At 44.6% G+C, this 21039-nt stretch overlaps 1 protein-coding gene across 16 annotated transcripts in view; it reads right to left on the reverse strand.

Annotated features, from left to right (window-relative positions):
* CELF4 (CUGBP Elav-like family member 4) overlaps positions 1 to 21039 on the reverse strand; it is an 870133-nt gene that overhangs the window by 89194 nt on the left and 759900 nt on the right. For all 16 annotated transcript variants that reach the window (XR_006291039.1, XR_006291038.1, XR_006291040.1 and 13 more), the window contains exon 8: positions 14159 to 14308. Coding sequence is in view for 13 of the 16 variants with exons in the window: in XM_043547126.1 (XP_043403061.1) it covers positions 14159 to 14308 (150 nt within the window). In the remaining 3 variants the exon portion in view is untranslated. The remainder of the gene's footprint in view (positions 1 to 14158; positions 14309 to 21039) is intronic.

A 21039-nucleotide genomic window follows, 5' to 3' on the forward strand; every position in this document is an offset into this window, starting at 1 on the left:
AACCATCCCACTTTGCAGTGACGACATAGGCAAGATCACCCGAGTGCTGATTGTCCCCCACTGCCTTCCCACAATTCCCCCTGAGGGAACAGATACGTTCTCCTGTAATTGACAGAATTGCCTGGGAAATAATCCTAGAGTGTTTCAGCATAAAGCACCGAGGGTGAGTACAGAGGATACAGTTGTGGGGCTATGCTTATCTGTGGGGATGCTCACACCTAAGTTAACCTGAGTGCTCAGCTGCAGATTTCGATCACCCAGGCTAATGATGCAGTGTAGACGTACCCTTAATTTATACATGCCTGAGTTTAATCTATACGTAAAATGGGTAAGTACTGTGTTGTCATAACATTCACCTCCCCTTCCAAATATGGTTTAGTCCATGCCTTGAGTGCTAGGTGAAACCTCCCAGTAATAACGAAGTCTTGTGACCACCAGAAGATCTCAAGGTGCCAGTTACAACCCTCTCTCCCCTTCTGTGTACTGGATAAATATTTGGAGTACAGCTAGCGGGAAACATTCCAGAGAAACATTTTTTTTCTTGGAATTTGCTAATGAATCAAAATAGAAACATTTTACAGAGATGGTTCAGTTCTGACAACATTCCTTCAGACACCAGGCAAAGCTCGGATACAACCTGCCATCTTGCCCTGCAGGCTGCTGGCGGGGCATAGGCTTTCATGGTCCACTGCACCAGGGCAGCCCGTCTATGCAGGCTTCCCTGCGTTGGGGACCCCAGAGCTTCCAGGGTCTGTGGATCCAGGGCAGCTGGCCAGGGACCCTACGTCTCCATCCCCTTTCACAGAGAATTTTGAAATTTGTAGTTTTCGTTCCTAATCGGAAAAAAACCAGATTTCGAGCTATCTAAATCCTCAGCTCTGTGGAATTATCTTTCTCTGCCCCGCTCTAATCTGGAGCCTCCTTTTATAAAGGTACTAAGGCACAGAGAGGCTCGTGAGGGCTGGCTCTCACAGACATGACAAACGCCGGCAGCCCCTATGGAATCTACTCCTCATTTCTGACAATCAGACTGGACATCAATTGTCCAGTACCACATAGCCACTCAGTGGCAGAGCTAGGAACAGAAGCAGGCTTCCCGACTCCTAGATCCCTTGGTCTGTCTCCAGCATCCATGGGAAGCTCACCTAGCCTATAAGCCACATTCTCGTCATCAGGGCCAAGGCAATCATCTTAGGAAACTTAATTTTAAATTACTTTTAACCTTTTAAGAATAAATATTAAAACATGGCAACATGTTTTATTTAAAGGGTTTGCAACAACAGGCCCCTAAATGCAGCTCTGGTCCCTCCCACACAAAGCTTTTAGAGCTCGTAATTTTCCTCTACCTTTAGGAGACTTGTCAGCATGGGCATTATCAAACCGTGAAACTGTGGGTTTCTCACTTGATGCTGATCTCTCCACGGATCACATGGAGAATTCCCCCTGGCCCATGGAAAGTTTCCTTATTGATTTCTGTAGGCTTTGGATCGGGCCCCTGGAACGTTACTGACAGGTAAGGAAGATGCAGGAGTCTAATGCTTTCGCCTTACTGCTGGCACCTGGGCATAGGTGCAGCCCCAGTCATTCTGTACAGACCTGCTAGCCAGGGAGTGGGGTCACGGAGAGAGGCGATGCCCTGTATCTCCACACTAGTAAAGAGACCTGCAGGGAGGCAACACTTCAGCAGCGTGGGGCTCTGGGAACCATACAACCAGCTTAATTCTGTACCTTATTCCTTGCCCAGACCCCTGGGAAAAGACGATGAGGTGGAAGATCGGTAGTGTAATGATGGCCCTGGCTGAATCCTAGTCTGTGGGGCTGAACCTTGGACCGGTGGATTTGAAAGCTTCTACTGCTTGAGCTAAAGGACCCAGCTTCCTTAGCTCAAAAGCTATAGCAGATTCATAAAGCTCTCAGCACAGACTAGGCACTAGAGGGAGACAGAGCCATGCTATGTTAATGTGTATTGCAGCCAGTTTGTATCTCAATTTACCTATAAGTGAAATGAAACAGGAGTTAGGATTTAAGATGGGCCCAAGCCACACAGTTCACATCCAGATCCAAACTTTCCCAGAGTTTGGTTATGTTTGGATCTTGGGTTTTGGCTGGGGTTCATATCTCTAATTAAAATTCAAAGTGAAGCGGATGTCTGAATTAATTCTCTGTGTCCTAACATAAGAGTGTGTGCAGGGATTTGTTTTATCACTCACCACATACATGCCCATTAACACATGTTCCACATTTTACAGGGGCTAGTCCCAGGGCATCCAGCATCCTTTCACTGGCAGGGTTCAGCTGTGGTAATGGAACAGCTCTGTTCATTGTGACAGGTTTCAGAGTAGCAGCCGTGTTAGTCTGTATCCGCAAAAAGAAAAGGAGGACTTGTGGCACCTAAGAGACTAACAAATTTATTTGAGCATCCGATGAAGTGAGCTGTAGCTCATGAAAGCTTATGCTCAAATAAGTTTGTTAGTCTCTAAGGTGCCACAAGTCCTCCTTTTCTTTTTTCTGTTCATTGTGGCATTTCCCCTTCCCTTTCTGCGTAGACCCACTTCTCTTTTCTGTAGCACTGTCTTCTCCTTTACAACCAAACTTAAGCTGAAGTTAGCATGGTGCAAGGCGTTGGACTGACAGCATTGGAAATGATAGGCCAAATTCAGAGATGTTGCATACAGAAGTATAAGTTAGACACCCTTGCAATCAAACTCCCTTGCTGTCAGACTCGCATAGCTCTTACACCCATTCGGCCGATGTGCAAGGGCGTCTAAGCTGGTGTCACTTACACTCTGAGGATCTGGAAGATGGTGTCAGAAAAGGAAAAAGGCAATTGTTTACAGCTGATCTCAAAAGGCCAGATTGCTGGTGGAGGTTACGTTAGCTCTGCTTAAGTCTCTTGAGCTACATTGATGTACAGCGGCTGAGGATCTGGCCCAGTAAATGCAAGAGAAAGGTGCACTGTGCAAACAGATGTTAGTAGTAACTTTTGCTGGCAGCTCAGGGCAAGAGCCTTATCCCTGGACAGGAGACTGAGGAAAGGAGATTGCCTCGATATTAATTTGATCATTTCCATATCTCTACGGGAAAAGTCCTGCTCAGATACAATCATCTCTTTGCAAGATGACCCTGGCCAAGATGACACAAGGTGACCACGGCAGATAACCTTCCATAAACCTGGAGACATAAAGTAAGCCAATGTCCTACTTTACGACCATAAATATAAATTTAACGAAGGCAGCACTAATTCATTAGGCAGAAGTCAAGAAACGACTCCCAAGTCCTTCAAAGAAAGTAGATCCATTAATGTCGCTTTCTGAATCCTTTGCCCAATGCCAAAAAAAACCCCAAGGATGACTTCCCAAAGTCAGCACGAAATCCCAGCGCTTTCAAATAAATGCCAGGAAGCTTTCATGCCACTGTAACGTTTATCTGCTTTTTAAAGGGACACCCAGCTGCTTTTAGGCCCAATATTTAGCTTCCCTAGGAACATATGGGGATGATGGTTACAGAATCTAATACGTTTTCTTAAAAAGAAATTCAGTGAAAATAGTGCTTTGAAAAAGATGTAATAAATATCCCATTCCTCCCCAGGCATCAGTAACTCAAACACAACAGCTGCAAGTTAGCCAGTGTCTGGGTAACCAAAAGGTGAAACTGACTACATACAAAAAGGGCTGGATTCTGCTCTCTTATATTTCAGGGTAAATCAGTAGGAGCTGAACTGAAGTCAATAGAGTTACACTGGTGTAGATGAGATGATTAAGATTAGGGCCTGATCCAGCTCCCATTGAAGTAAATAGGAGGCTCTCCATTTTCTTCAGTGGGATTTGGATTGGGCCCTGAGGTCCAATGTATCCAGAGTATTGTAATTTCACTGTCCCAGGTCAGGTTTAAACACATGCAGCGTACAGGCTGCCAAGCAACTGTTATTGCTGAAATCCATTCAGTTTGATTTAAGCGAGGTCTTTGCTCCTGTGAGGTGTGGAGCAGAATGCAGCAAAGAACTGATTTTTCGGTTCTGGGACTGAATTGAAATATCTGAAAAAAAATTGGGTTTAGTTCAAAATGAAACTGAGTTTTTTTTTTGTTTCCCCCCAAAATGAAAAAAAAAATTGTTTTGAGTGGAATGAAGCATTTTATTTCACCCCAAAGGATTCCCCTCCCCCCATTTGTTTCATTTTGGGGGCTTTTCCCACACTTTTTGGGGGGGTTGTTATAAATTAGCGACATATCTATATGAAATGCCATTGCCAAACGAAAAGTCAAAACTGTTTCATTTCAATCGGGCTAAAACGAATCATTTTGACTTAAAAAAAAATCCTGTTCTGTTTTTGTTTGAAACTATTTGCTGAATTCGACCCGAATTGATGAATAGTTTTGTTGCCCCGAAAAATTCATTTTTCAATTAATTTACTAGTTGTCAAAAAAATTCCCCCAGCTGTATTGCTGAGCACCCTCAGGTCGCCCTATCAGAGCCAGTGATTTCACTTCCGTGGAATGATCTAGGGCAACTTTCTCTCATCTCGCCATTCTCTGCCTCAAAATGGTCAATAACAGCCAAGTAAAAGGAATTCATTTCATTCAATCTGTTTTTCTGTGCTTCGCACGATCATTCCTTATCTATACGATGAGGGGCTCTTGCCTCAGGCTGCGGCTTCGGGACCTTTTGCGCAGCCTTGTAGAAACTTGTCCAATAAATCCGCGAGCGGTGCTAAGACCATGTCACCTCTCACAGGGTTCCAGAGGGGTGGATATTGAAAGTGTGTATTTGGGGTTGAGTATGGTGAAGTCAGGTGAGAAAAGCAGGCCACGCTGTTACCCGCTTTTCAGTTTAGAAGGAAATAAAATAATCACAAAAAGAAACCCTCTGCAAGGTCAGGATCAAAATAAATAAATAAATAAACGAGTGGGAGGACTCTAGTCACCTTCTCCTTAAATCCAATTTAAATCACTCTCTACAGCCCTAATCTATATCCATAATTATATCATTTCGTACAACAAGCTTGCGAGAGGTCTTAAGAAATTTATGTAGATTAAAATTCATGGGTGCCATAGTACGGATTCCATATTATTAAGATTGATTAGGACAGCTGATGCTGTGATTAAAGAAGCCAGCGTTTACTGTTGTAATTAATTAGGTATTCAGACACAACAATAACTGCAATAACAGAAAGAATGCGCTGATCCGGCAGAAAACAGCGACCGATCCTGTGCTTTCTGGTCTCATTTCGCCTTACAGGGGCAGGATGCTGTGCTGTCAAAGGCATGCTATTCCATCCTCCATGCCCTCCACACTGAGAAACTCCTCACGAGACCCAGGGAACCTGTTCTTTTGGCCTCTCTCCTGCAGGGCTGAGAATCCCTGCCCCTGTCCACATGGCAAGTTCAGAGTATGTTCATGTATGTTCAGAGTAGAAAAATGAAGGGGTAAGAGGCCCCACCTGCTTTAAATTAATATAACTTGTCTCTGGGAATTCTTATCTTTACTCGCTGTGTGTCTTATGGCAAAGCCTATGTGCCCCAACGGAGACCAGGGTCCCGCTGTGCAAGGTGTTATTCAAACTCATTGTGAGCCCCAAAGAGCTTCCACGCTAAACAGACACAGGGAAAACAGAGGCGTGGACAGTTGAAGTGACGTGTCCAAGGTCACGCAGCAGGTCAATAGCAAAGCCAGGGATAAAGCCCAAGTCTCCTGATATATTATTATTTATTTAAAATACACAGATATTGTGGTAGCTCCCAGAGGCTAGACAGTTTGAGTCCCTGTTGTGCGAGGTACAAACAGAGAGCAAACGACAGTCTCAGCTGTACAGGGTATGTCTACACAGCCCACGGCAGGAGCCTCTGACCGGGGCTCGACAGATTTGGGTAGGTGGGGCTTGTGCTTCAATGCTAAAAATGACATTGTGGCTTGAGCTGGTGCCTGGGTTCTGAAGGGCTAAGGGGAAAGGGGTGTGCTTCAGAGCCACAAATCCAGCCTGAGACACAACTTAAAAGCACTCTCCACACAGCTGGTTTTAGCATGAGCCCCGCGAGTCGACCTGGGCTCGGAGACCTACTGCGGCAGGCGGCTACTGGCCATGTGGACATCCCTAAGGAGTCTAAAAGATGCCTTGACCGGCGGATGAGAGACACGAGCAGGCCTGGGCACAGGGCGGGAGAGGCAGGATAAGAGACATCCCAGGATGGGGGCAGATCTGAACCAATCAGGAGCAGTGAGCCCAGCTTGCCACCCGGCTATCCATTATTAGGCTACAGTTTCCTGTAGAGGAGAGCGCTGGTGAGGGACTGGAAGGAGGACAAGGTGAGGGCTTTTTCCAGATTCTGGCTGGGAGCTTTTCCCAAGTGTAAGAGGTGGGGTAGGAGAGAATGCCAGAGAGCCCAGTGGAGAAGTAGAGAATCAAGCAAGCCAGGCTCACACCCTGGGCAGAGCACAGCGGGGAATCAACCTTGCAATGAGATATGAGGGTGGATATGTGTGGCTGTAGCCAAGATAGAAGATGCTCTTGGGTGAAAATTTTGGCAGTGTGAGCAGATTTTGGCTGCATTCTCCTGGGAAAGATCTAAAAGTGCCCTCTTATCAACTGTGTGGGTGAAGGAACTGCCAAGGGTACTAGCTTCGACATCCTTTCCCTGCATGGTGATCCTGCCAGGTTCACAACACTCCCCCAGAGAAATCCTGCTGGAGTCACACTGAATCTCCATGCTTTTTTCCCCAGGCCACAGGGTGTCCTGTGTAGTTGGTGATCATAGTGCCTGTGTGTTTAATCCCACCAGGCTTGCCCAGGAGGCTTTTTATGTTGATTTCATTCTGCCATGTGGCTTTCATGCATTCATAGACTGACAGATTCCGAGGCCAGAAGGAATCACTGTGATCATCTAGTCTGGCCTCCTATATAACACAGGCCCTAGAACTTCTCCAAAATATTTCCCAGAGCAGATCTTTTAGAAAAAACATCCAATCCTGTTTTAAAATGTGTCAGTCATGGAGAATCCACCATGACCTTTGGTAAATTGTTCCAAGGTTAATTACCCTCTCTGTCAAAAATGTAGGCCTTATTTCCAGTCTCAATCTCTCTGTTTTTTACTTCCAGCCAATTGGTTTGACACCACTGTGCTCACCCCCTAATAAAAGACTGGCAGCCTGTCTACCTTCTACCTTATCAGTGGCAATCTATCCTCACCAGAGCCACTTGCTCTAGACTGGGAACTGGACCACATTGCTGTAAACCACATCCTGGCTAGTGATGTGTGCTACAAGGGATGCAACATCCGGCCAGCTCAGGAGTGTGAAACCATATCACCTTCTAGTGGCTGGAGTCCCACAGAGGATGTGGGAGGAGATTTTCAAAAACGCCTTGGGAATTTAGGAACAGAAATCCCACCAAACGGTGGTTTTGAAAACATGCCCCCATAACCACTAATGCTACCAAAGATAATGAGGGGACCCGAGGCACCCATGTATTCACACACCTTACACACTAGTGTAATAATATTTGTACACAATGCGTCTTGTGAGGTAGCATCTGAAAACTAACAACACACCATAATATCATGGTGAAATATATGTAACAAGGTTACATGTGAAGTTATAAATGCTCTCTGTGTTATGTTACTAGAACATATTTAAGACCAGACAGCCTAGCCCAGGTAAAGGGGATAAACAGGTTTGTTCTAGACAAAGGAATGGGGGTTTCCTTCAATTTACATATTAGCAGTAAACAAAGCCGTCAAGCTAAACCAGAGGGGGCTATCCTGAGACTGCACTCGAAAGACAAAGAATTAACATGGCTCCTGTACCCCACAGAGAGTCAGGAGACTGAATAGCCAGGAGGCCTTCCTGACTTTTAGGGCAAAGATAATTCCTTTGGGAATATAAGGGCCAGAGAGAGATGCCATCTTTTTCCTACACCTTAAGAAGACAAAGAAACCAAGTGATTTGATCACTGTGATGAGTCCTGCCCAGTAAAAAGCCGGAAAGGAGACTGTGGATGAGAGAAACCATCTTGAACAAAGACTCTATCTTGCTAGATTACGTTTTAGACTTTTAGGGAGGTGTTTTCATTTGTTTGTAACCACCTCTACCTTTATCCCTTTTACTTGGTATCACTTAATCCACGCTCTTTTGTTAATAAACTTGTCCTGCTGTCATGAGAAATCATCAGTGCTGGGTAAGTTCAGTAACCTGTGTGTGGTTCCAGGAAGCTGACAGGTTGGAATGTTTTGCTGACTCTGGAGAGGCACCAACTTTCCCTGCAAGGGCCCAGTGAGAGGGCCTGGTCCCTGCAGTAGGATGATTTTGGGGTGGATTCAGAGCTGGAAGGGTACCAGGAGCAGCCTGCCAGGAGTAACGAAGTTGGGAAAGACAGGGTGAGGCTTGTAAGTTTCTGGCAGACGGTTGGGGTCAGAGCTCTGGACCAAAGCTGCACGGCTACAAGACACCCAGGGTTACAAGGCAGGTGGTGACTGAAACCCTTACAGGCCTGGGTGAACCCCCAAACCTCACACATGATTCTTCTTTGCCTCAGATGGGGGAAACATGGGTTTCCAAAAGCTCCTGATTTCTAGACCCACTGTCATCCATTCAACTGTAGCATAAACCATATCAATGACATCTGCCTGGTTCAGTAGCAATGTATGAGGAGAGGCTGAGGGAACTGGGATTATTTAGTCTGCAAAAGAGAAGAATGAGGGGGGATTTGATAGCTGCTTTCAACTACCTGAAAGGGGATTCCAAAGAGGATGGCTCTAGACTGTTCTCAGTGGTAGCTGATGACAGAACGAGGAGTAATGGTCTCAAGTTGCAGTGGGGGAGGTTTAGGTTGGATATTAGGGAAAACTTTTTCACCAAGAGGGTGGTGAAACACTGGAATGGGTTACCTAGGGAGATGGTAGAATCTCCTTCCTTGGAAGTTTTTAAGGTCAGGCTTGACAAAGCCCTGGCTGGGATGATTTAGTTGGTGTTGGTCCTGCTTTGAGCAGGGGGTTGGACTAGATGACCTCCTGAGGTCCCTTCCAACCCTGATCTTCTATGATTCTATGAATGTATCAGAATGGCTGCTTTAGGAAGCCGGTAGGTTTGAAGGGCTCATTTGAAAAATTCATGGGTCTATAACTTGCCCTCTCCCCTACGTATTGTCCTTGAGTATAAACGCCATCCAGCACAAAAAGGGGGCAAGCAGCAACTTGATCACTAAGATGCAGGGCAAGAGGCCTGTGATAAAATTTTCAAAAGCACCTATGTGAGTCAGGAGCCTCAGTCCCATTTTCCAAAGTGACGCCGTATTTGTGCATGAGACCTAGTGAAAGAATGTGACCTGTCTGGTTTTACTGTATACAACAGAGTTATTAGTAACAGAGGAAAGGGATTAATGGTCACTACCTGAGGCCAACTTCTGCTGTCCATTACGCGGTATAAATCCAGAGTAATTCCACGAGGGTCACAGGCTGTTAGTGGTGCAACGGAGAACAGAATCTAGCCCATAAAGAGGTCATTATCTTTCTTATTACATTTCTTACGCTCCTGTAAATGAAGCACTGAGCCCTCAGCTCTCATCTCAGCTGGTACGAGGCCTCGCCGGCCGACTGCAGTCCCTGTCACTCCTGTTAACCCGGAGCCGGTGAGCACTCTTTGCGGTTGCTGTGACGTTGCTCACAATCTCGTGGCACAAAGGATTAGGCTTTTGCTCCTGCTATCTGTTCTGACACACTGCCATGTTCAATGGCGCTCTGAACTGAGACACCGAAAGGCCAAAGGGCCCGCAGATAAACTAGCGCAATTCTCCAAATGGCCTGAGATTAGCGTAAAGGGAAGGAAAATATTTGTTCCCCGGACAGAATCCCTAACTGTGAGAGAACCTCAGAACAGTGAATTCTGGCCAGGCTTGGCGGGTGTGAGAGGAGGGCAAGCTTGCCTGCGGCTGACTGATCTGCAGGGATATTGCATGGGATCCATTGGTAGGTCACAACAGCACAGTGCAGTGAAGCTGTAGGCACGGAGGCTGAGAACACACCCTTGACAAGCCGTGATAGGTGCACTCATGTTGCCTAATTTCCAAACCCTCTCAAACACGGTGGGTTCAAAAGTTCAACGTGAACTTGAATGATATTGGGTTCACGTCCTCTGCCTGCCCGGCAGGAGAGAATGGTAAAAAGGAGCCAGGGAGGAGAGAGAAAAAAGAAAGAGGATTTCTTTTCAGATGTGTCTGCTGCACCTACTGTGACTGCACTCTTTGGGTTTTGTTCTGAAGCTTTTATTTAAGAAAAATGAACAGAGAAAAAAAATCCAAGGGAAAATAAAGGGAAGGCAATTATATGATGTCATCCTGCCTTTATGTTTCAAAGATTGAAGATTTTTGGTGGAATGCTAGAGTAGTTTAGGTGTGACAGACAGACAGACAGACAGATAGATAAATAGGCTTCATGATTAATGGAATTTACATTGATTCTGACACTCCGGACCATATGTATCTAAAGACAGCGGTTGTTCTATGCTTTGCTATTTTCATGCAAGGAAGGCAGTGGGTCAAATTCTGCCAAACTTTACAATGGTATAAACCCACAGTGGAATTGTTCAGCGTTTACGGAAGAGTAACGGAGAGATGAATTGGGTCACAAGGTGCTATATATGCTGCTAAATAAATAAATAATAATAAATGTTCCTGGACATTTTTGTGCCAGACGTATACTGTAAACCAGAGGCTGGTGAAAGCTGGGTGGGGAGATGTGGTTTGGGGCTGTGAACATATATATTACGGGAGATCTGTGTTTTTTTCCTGTGCAATCTATGGGTGTAGACATGGTTACATACCCTGTTTTAAAATTTAATTACAATTGTTGTATATAGAACCATTGAACCACAGGAGTATAAGGCAGTGCCAATATCAGATATTTCAGAGGAGGGTGCAAGATATCTCATAATGGACAATGATAGATTAAGCTGCTGAACACTGAAAGTTTCTTCCTAACCCTAGGCGGTTGGCTTCTATCATAAAGCATGAGGGTTTGTGTCCTTCATACGTTTTTATCCAGTCGAATATAACTGTAGATGTTCTCATTATCCATATAAGTGTCTAATCCTCTTTTGAGTCCTGCTAAGCTCTTGGCCTCAATAATACCTCGTGGCAATGGCTAAAGTTTTGGCATTTGCACAGAGCCTGAGACAGGTACAGAGAGGAAGTTGGAATCGATACACACAATAAAATAAATCAATCCTATTTTGGGAATGCTTGGATCCAGGCTTGTCCTCTGGGCTCATCTCAAATTGGGACAAGCAGCACTGAATCAGTAGGCTAGAATCTGACCCACTGAGATCTCTGGAGAAACGTCTGATTGACTTCAATGAGAGCAGAGTTAGGCAAAAGCTGATTGGTAATACGCTGCATTTTCCATAGCAAAGAGGTCCACAGAGCACAGATAGTGTTCCAAGTTTTTTCAAATCGTATTGTTTGCACGTCGCTCCTCACTAGCTGGGATTGGCCAGCCTGGGAGCGATTTGGGTTTCTGCAATATCTCTGGCTGAAAATATTTTATATAGGGCTGGTGGGAAAACAAGAAGTCAGTTTTGTGAAAAATGTGCAGGTTTTGAAATGTGATTTCTTTTCCCATTGGAATGAATCAGAGACCTTTTGAAATATTTTAGTAAACAAACAAACCAACCAACAAACAAAAAACCCCAATTCTCTCTCACTTGCTCTCTGTCTCCTGATTTGACCAGAAATTCCATCCTGGAGCTGAGAAATCCTTCCCAATGAAAGTTTCATGGACACTGATATGTTTCTGTGAAACGTTTTGGTTTTGACAAATGGGCATTTTCTGACACAAAATGTTTTGTTGAATAATTCCTGACCAGATCTAGCTTTAAGCTTCAGATTTTATGAAACTTGATTGAGTTCTAGAAAACTATTTCCCCTTAATATAAGCCCTGGGTTTTCCCAGGTAAAATAAATTAGAAATCTATTTCTCTAAGTAGCAAGAGGACTGGGCTAGGCAAGCAGTAAAGATTTTGATTTGAAAGGAATTCTCTTCCTGCCAGGGCTATCAGGGAATAAAACAACACTAATAAAAACCCCGCCATGAAGCAGTTCTGCCAGGCTTTATCACAAGGGCCTGATCTTGAAAATCTTCCTTGTTAGTCTACTTGGACTAGCATGGGGAATGGTGGTCGGATTGGACCCCTTAGTATAACAACTCAATGGGCCTAATCAACTCATTAGTCAAATTATTCAAGTTAAATGAAGGTGAATTTCACCAAGAACTACCAGGAATCGTAACTAAAAGTGAGTGGCATTCACTGCCTCAGATCTTAGGTGTTTGTGCAAACATTCTCTTTGCCTGGATTCACATACCTTTGCCTGGATTCACATACCTGGAGCTTGAATAAGCCCCAAATTTACATAAAATTGGACAGATGCCTCCAACTTTTACCCAGTCTTATGTCAAAACCATAACCGAGCTTGAAAACCCTCAGAACCTTTCCTGGGGCTTGAGCTGAGACTGGAGTTGGGAATGAGATCTGGAGGCAGACAGATTCATGCATGTGCATACAGAAAGGTTTCCACTGCTCCAAACATGACAGTGACGGGACTACATACATACACAGACTAGCTAAAGTGAGCAGTTAGATAGCTAGATCACCTGACCAAACTATTGCAAAATGACATTTTGTTTTAAAATTTAGCTAGATTGAAGAAAGCCAAAAAACAACAACAACAAGGGTATGTGTGTGATAGAAAAACCAGAAAAAGGAAGAAAACGAAGCCCCAAACGTTTTCATTTGACCCCAAATAAAAACATTTTTTGGATTTTTCGGTTCAGCCACCAAACAGAAATAACTGATTATCTGCTCAGCTCTGCTTCTATCACCTAAGACTTCCCGTCCCCACAGCACATCAGTAAAGTTCCCTGCGAGGCTGAGCTCACCTAGTCCAAGGGAATGGCTGAAATGGAAGAAGTGCTTTTTGTGTCGCACGAGGCAAACTCACTGGCTGAAGTACCGACTCAGTGTTCAACTTTCTAACGAGCTAGATTAATCGCTGCGTGCTCCAGAGTAAAACATTCCTACACCAGCTGGTGGTTAGTGTTAATTAGTAACATTTATTTAAATCATTTTTTTTTATTGTGTATAAAACAGCAAGAAATGCCTTCTCATCAGCTTGAAGAGGGATGGATGGTTATGGTGAGATAACCGCACCGCAGAGAAATCTAGGTGCATAGGTGGGCCTCATGGGATGTTGCTGCATCCTTGGCTTGGTTGTACCAAATCAATTATATATATATATATATATATATATATATATATATATATATATATATATATATATATATAATATATCCCCCATTCACTGCTGACTGCCAAAACCTGAAAAAAACACCACCTCACAACTGACACCCTTTGTGTCAGCCATAGCAAACAGGCTATATGTTGAATGCCTATGCAAACTGGTCTAATCCCTCAACCCTAGAGGCAGTCTCTCCAGTGCAGGGTTGAGCCATATTTGTGGTGTGGAGCTGGACCTATTCTGTGGATACATAAAGGATTTCAGTCTCCAGGGCTGTTAAGTGAGTTGAGCAAGGATACGACCAGGGGGTCAGTGAACGGCACTGATCCACCACATGAACGGGCTTGTGTAGGCCCCGGCTACAGCACATGGGTTGCAACACGAGATGGACAAGGCAGGCTAGCTGAGTGCCAATCCCATCCCATCCCATCAAGACAGACTCCCACAGTGTCCTCCTTCCACAGTCACTCTTCTGCTCATAACTGAATTCAGGGAGGAGATCCGGAAGTGTGGGCCATAAGAGATGTAGCTGACAATCTTCAGCTGAGCCAGGCTCAGCACAGCTCGTACAAGATCAGCCAGGAACAAGCCCCCTTTGGGTACACCTGGGAGAACTGCCACACATGCACCATGTTGGTTTCAGCTTGACCTGGCCGCACATATGTGCAGGGTGGACATATGTGCATGGGGTCTGCTTACCAGGTAAGATCTCCTGACCTTAGTGTCCAGCTACAAGGTAGCTCCTATGGCAGAGAGAAACACACTGGAGCAGGATATCATTGCTCAGAAAGAGAGGACGTATCAGATAAAGTTATCAGCACTGGACTGTCTCAATAGGATGGAAACCAACTGGGTCTGAGAATCGGGATGGTTTGGCTTACCTGGGTAAGGGTGGATGCCATTAGCGAACACAGCTTCTGCGGCGGGCTGCCCATTAGCCTGCGGTGGGAGGCCAGTGAAACCATTCACCCCGATTGGGGATGGGATGCTAGGCACAGCCGGTGCAGTGATGCCAGGAGGTGTGCTCCCACCTACAGGAAGGAAGTGAACAGAGGGGAAAAAAAACAGCCTTAGGATGGTGAATTCCACAGGTGGTGACCACACACAGCAAACCCGGATACTACGGTGATGAACACCAGAGGGACGCCTATAGATAACAAAATGAATAAAGGTCAAAACCATCTCACAATGCAATGGACAGTTTGCACCATCACGGGCAAGGCTGTGCAACAGTTGCTCACGTTGCGGAGAGCGTAACATGAGAGGTTTGCCCGAGCTTGTTTAACCCCAGGAGTGGGCTTTTCCTCCAGTGATCACAACCTTTAGACTAGATCCTCAGCCGGTGTCAACCGGCATAGTTCCAACGGTGCTAAGGTCTGGCCTAATTTATTGGCAAATCATCCAGGCTTTTGTTTTCAAACCATTGTTTGGCCTCAGAGGAGAACTCTGAGTCCCACCTGCATAGAGCATCTCACGTCATTTTGGTTTTAGTCTTGGAGATGTTAACCTTCTGATCTTATTGAATCCAACGACTGGCCTACGGGCAAGGCTGTCACATGACCTGCCTCTGAACTAGTAGGCTCTCCAGTTTGAGAATACACTGAGTAGATGGCTAGTCCAAGAAGGAAAAAAGAACAGCCACAGTTTGTAGCATTATAACAGCTACCCCTACAAGGACAGCGTTTCACTGGTGCAGTTTCACCCAACCCTGTCATGCACCTTGCCGTTCTGGCTGTACTGGGAGAGGCAGACAGAGCAATGGCTAAATTCAGGGGTGAGTCAAGCGTGCTGCCTACATTAGAGAAATAGGTGTACCAGTGATGAGCCCAGTGTGGGTATGCGGCACCTATGTAAGACAAGGTCAACACTGCTAAGATTTAATCTCATAATTTAACAGAATAAGACGAATGGTTCTCATCTCTTCTTGACTTCAGTGCATCTGTGCATTTGCATCAGATTAAGTTTTGCTAATGGAGACAGGACCTAAGAAAGTCCAGGAGTAGTCTAAATTTAAGCAGCCCCACAACATGTAAATTACTCCAGAACACGCCTTCCAGACTCAGCAAGACTCACACCCATTTAATGTGACCAGGTGCATGAGGTAATATCTTTTACCTCTGAAGAAGAGCTGTGTGTGGCTTGAACGCTTGTCTCGCTCACCAACAGGAATTGGTCCAATAAAACATATTAACTCATCCACCTTGTCTCTCTAATATCCTGGGACAGACATGGATCCTGCTGTACTGCATACCCACTTAATGTGTCATTCACCCCTCCCTTTGTATAGACTCCAAGGCCAGACGGGACTCTTAGATGATCACGTCTGACCTCCTGTATAGAACATACCATAGAACTTCCCCAAACTAATTCCTTTTGAACTAGAGCATACATTTTTATTAAATATATTATATTTGAATTAGGCCATTGACTCTAATGGCATGTAAGAGGCTTTAACTCATGCACCACATGTAATTTGCACCAGTGTAGACATTCTTACACAGCAGTAGGTGGGAATAAGTAACAGAGTGTAATTGAGTCTAGTTCCCTCTGCCTCACACATCGTGTCTGAATTTATTATCATGATATTTTATTAAGGCAACGCTTAGAGGTCTCATCTGAGACCAGGGCCCAGTGGTGCTAGTCACTGCATAGACACAAAGTAAGAAGATCCGAAGATTTTACAAAAGAAGTAGACAAAGGGTGAGAGGGGAAACTGAGGCACAGAGCGACGACACGACTTGCCCACGGTCATGCAGCAGAGACAGGAACAGCACTCAGCTCTCCAGAGCTGCCATCCAGTGCCGCAATCAGTAGAGAACCTCGCCTCTGGGAAGCTGATCTCCAACAGTAATAACCAGCAAAGTGATAACCATTCACCCAGCCGCAATACTCTGACGGAGGCTCCTTGCATGTTTTCAGGGGGCCTTACGTACAATCCCACCACCAAAGTGACATGAAAGTTGGGGTTGATTCCCTACTTCTGACAAAGACACCCTCTACCACATCCCTGCCAGAGGTGATTCACTAAAAATATTTCTGAAGAGCAATTTTCTTTTTGCCTTTGGAAGGGATCAGCTTGTCCAGGTGGCAGGTATTTTCAAAATATTTCCCAGGGGCAAGAGTGATTGGTTAATCAGTCAGCTGGCTGGCTAGCAGTGATTTCAGCAGAGGAAGAGTCTTCCTGGATTCCAACTGCAGACTCCTACAAGCAAGTGGAGGGAAGATGTTGTTTTTCAGAAGGGACCATTATGATCATCTAGTCCGACCTCCTGCACATCGCAGGCCACAGAATCTCACCCACCCACTCCTGCGTTAAACCTCTCACCTATGTCTGTGCTATTGAAGTCCTCAAATCATGGTTTAAAGACGTCAAGGAGCAGAGAATCCTCCAGCAAGTGACCCGTGCCCCATGCTACAGAGGAAGGCGAAAAACCTCCAGGGCCTCTTCCAATCTGCCCTGGAGGAAAATTCCTTCCCGACCCCAAATATGGTGATCAGCTAAACCCTGAGCATATGGGCACGATGTTGTTTTAGATTCCGCAGACTGTACAGATTTGGTGATCAAAGACTCTAACTGAGACTCAGGTGAACAAAACCTAAGCTTTTGGGAACTCTCCGTTTTTTCTCACTGTGTTTCTGTGGGTACTGATTTTAATTTGTTTCCTTTATTTGTTTTTATGTATAACTGTGAAAGTAATGTCTGTGGGTTATAAAATAGCCATGTCAAGCTGTAAAAATTAGCTTATTATTTGTTTATTTATCGTATGATTTTATAAAGTTATTTAATTAAATTCATTTCTTTAGTTCCTTTTGGGACTTGAATGTGGGGAGGTTGACCCTCTGCAATCCTTGCTGAAAATCTGTAGAGACTGAATTCTGGGTCTCCAGAGACTTTCTATGGGAGTTGTTTTTTTTTTAAGGCACTGGAGATGGGAAAAGAAATGAACTCTAGCCCACCCAAAGGTTACACAGACACTCCGCTTTCACTATATCATAGTGGATGCTATTTCAGTGCCTTCCTGCTACCCAGAACAGACACGTTGCTGCTTCCCCTTTGCTTCAGATGTTGCTGGCCTGAAGAAATTCCCTCTATGCCGTATGCGGGTCCAGGGAACAAGAGGTGACATCCTGAGGTCCAAGGGCAAAACTCTTTGCACACATCATCAGTCTGAATGTCACAGAGGCTAGTTAGCATTTCAGTCGCTTTTCCTGACCTCTCCTCTATTTGCATAGGAAATGTGATTTCTTTACTTAAAATTGCACTGAGGATTTTTTTTTAAGTTTATTCCCCTCAATTTTAAAATTTTCCTTTGCATAAACCCAATGGGGCCGTATCCTGAGCTGGAGTAAGTCAGCGTAGCACCGCTGAAATGAGTGGAAGGAAACCACTTTACACTAGCTGATGATTTGGTCCTATATTTGAAAATATTTTGTGCGATTACACAGATGATGTGAGAGATGCAAAACTCACACAGAAGGAACAGTAGAAAGGTGGGTGGGGGGGAGGAATAAATGGCAAATTGTGAACAGCAGGGTGCTCAAGTTGTGGCCTGTAAGTCCAAGGCCACACATGGTCCAAGGCCACTAGGATCAAGATGGAGCACGGCTATCTAGTTAACTACCATGCTAGTTTAACACCAACAGACCCCAGTTGTCGGTGGGTGGGATTGAACCTGGGACCTCTAGAGCTAAATGCATGAGCCTGTACTATATGAGCTAAAAGCCACAGGGCCGTTAGCTAAGGCTGTAGCAGACTCATTAATCTCTCTCTAAGTGGTCTTGGTGCCACTTGAGGGGCCAGAGTACCACACCCAGGTGTGTGGGTTACAGTAGCCACATCAGCAATACCATTGACAGACAGAAAACAAGATAGAGGGGCATATATGGCAGTAGATGGATAGATGTACGTCTCTGTTTTCCCTCCCAGCCTTTGTCTGTCTTTTCTATTCAGGCAGTAACCTGTGTGGGGTCGGGATTATGTGTCTGCACAGTGCCTAGCACAATGGGACCTTGAGCTCAGTTGGGACGTCTAAGTGCTACCATAATGCAGATAATAACTGATGATAATTAGAGCTGGTCGGAAATGTTCTGGCTGCCATCCCCACCATCTCCTGGGACCCCCATCCTTCTTCATCCTAATTCTGAAAATGGACCTGACCAGACCAGGCCAGAGAGAAGGACTCAGATGGCATCACCATCTTCTCCAGCTCCAGCTGAATCCTGAACACCACATGGCATGTGAGACTTTCTCACCCGCACTTTGCATGTGTCCTTTTCCTTCTCCACTTTATTTCTTCTCTTCCCTAGCCTCCCTTTGCCCTCTCTCTACTAAGAATCTGTCTTAGCTGGTCAAGACTGTAGATTTTGCAACACTGCTGTAAGCCTGTGACCAGAAAGAGGAAGTTAAATGCAATGCCCTAAGCCTGATACTGGTACAAGTTTGCCAGGACTCTGAGTGGCTGATAAGACCATGTGGTGTGCCTGTGTTTCCCAGCAGTGAGGTTGCAAATGAAAGCCAACACCAGAGACAGAAGGTGCATTTTCTATCTTTGCTGGTCTCTTCTCTCCCCCTTTGGGTGGGTTTGTCTTGCTTTGTCTTCTTGGAAACGGGATTGAACAGCGGCAGCTACAACATAGCTCCAGCCCATCTCAACTAACTTTTTTCTCTTTTTGCCAAAAAGGACAGGTATTATCCTCTAAGAGATGAGACAGACAAGGTGGGGTATGTTTCAGAGTAGCAGCCGTGTTAGTCTGTATTCGCAAAAAGAACAGAAGTACTTGTGGCACCTTAGAGACTAACAAATTTATTTGAGCATAAGCTTTCGTGAGCTACAGCTCACTTCATCGGGTAGGTGATATCTTTTATTGGACCAACTTCTGTTGATGAAAGAGAGAAGCTTTCGAGCTTGCACAGAGCTCTTCTGCAGGTCTCTGTGTAGCTCAAAAGCGTGTCTCTTTCACCAATAGAAGTTGGTCCAATAAAAGATATTACCTCACCCACCTTGTCTCTCTGGGACCAACACAGCTACAACACCGCAAACATCTAACAGACTGTCAAACAAGAGATTTTGCCTTTATAGACTCTCTCCGGCTAAAGAGAAAGGGAACAAGGGATGATGTTAAAAAGAAAGCCTTACTTAATGCTTTATATTTCAAATGCATTAACTGTTTCCCCTTCTTTTCTGTATCTCTAAGAAAAAGTTAAAAGGCTGTTTAATGGTGTGTTTGCCATAGTACTAAGCAGGCTGAGGTCTGTGTGTACCAAACCCCAAATCTTGTTTAAAACTATTTAATGTTGGACAGCTAAGAGATGTATCCTCTAAGAGATGAGACAGACAAGGTGGGGTATGTTTCAGAGTAGCAGCCGTGTTAGTCTGTATTCGCAAAAAGAACAGGAGTACTTGTGGCACCTTAGAGACTAACAAATTTATTTGAGCATAAGCTTTCGTGAGCTACAGCTCACTTCATCGGGTAGGTGATATCTTTTATTGGACCAACTTCTGTTGATGAAAGAGAGAAGCTTTCGAGCTTGCACAGAGCTCTTCTGCAGGTCTCTGTGTAGCTCAAAAGCGTGTCTCTTTCACCAATAGAAGTTGGTCCAATAAAAGATATTACCTCACCCACCTTGTCTCTCTGGGACCAACACAGCTACAACACCGCAAACATCTAACAGACTGTCAAACAAGAGATTTTGCCTTTATAGACTCTCTCCGGCTAAAGAGAAAGGGAACAAGGGATGATGTTAAAAAGAAAGCCTTACTTAATGCTTTATATTTCAAATGCATTAACTGTTTCCCCTTCTTTTCTGTATCTCTAAGAAAAAGTTAAAAGGCTGTTTAATGGTGTGTTTGCCATAGTACTAAGCAGGCTGAGGTCTGTGTGTACCAAACCCCAAATCTTGTTTAAAACTATTTAATGTTGGACAGCTTCAGAGTCATGTTAACACCTTTGAGCCTCTGGGCCAATTTATTCCATCAAAATTGATACAACAGTTCCCTGGCTGCCTATAGCCTGGAGAGCCAGCTCCCCATTAGCCCATCTGGTAGAATTTTGTTTAGAATTTATCAAAATGAAATCTTTCGGTTTTTCAAAACCATTTTTTTCCAGGTTTCTGTTTCAAAATTTGCGGGTGGGATGGGAGGGGTTGTTTCAAATCAGAAAGAAAATAAATCTTCCCTGAAGCAGAATTTCTGTTCTTCTCCTAATAACAACAGACACACCAATAATGCATGTTGGGTCTGCAGTACCTCCTGGGTGTGGTGGTTTGGATGTGAAATTCACCCTCTATATTTCTTCCTAGCAAGTTTTGTGCCTGTTACACAATGCTGTGTTACTGGATGGGGACATTTCCAAAGGTAGGCTTTTCATAAATGAATATTAATTGGCTATTCATGAATGGATATTTTCATGGGATGGTCTAGGTTTACTTGGGCTTGCCTCAGCACAAGGGGTTGGAATTGATGACCTCTTGAGATCCCATCCAGGCCTACGTTTCTATGATTCTATGAATGGCTATATTGGGTTTTCATGAACGGAGATACATAAGCAATGTGAAATTGGAGCAACACCATAGTGGACTAGGCCCTAGAGTTGGAAATGTCTTCCCAAGGGAATACAGTGTTACAGATGCTTGCACAGAAGTGGTGCAGGGATATAGTTCATACACTGTATATCATGGCAGCCAAAGCATTTGGCTGTTATACTGGTATTTACACAACTAAGTTGCAGAACGCATTCATTTTCAAGCCTTATTTATATGCAA

This window comes from Chelonia mydas, chromosome 5, assembly GCF_015237465.2.
Source record: "Chelonia mydas isolate rCheMyd1 chromosome 5, rCheMyd1.pri.v2, whole genome shotgun sequence".
Taxonomy (NCBI): Eukaryota; Metazoa; Chordata; order Testudines; family Cheloniidae; genus Chelonia; species Chelonia mydas.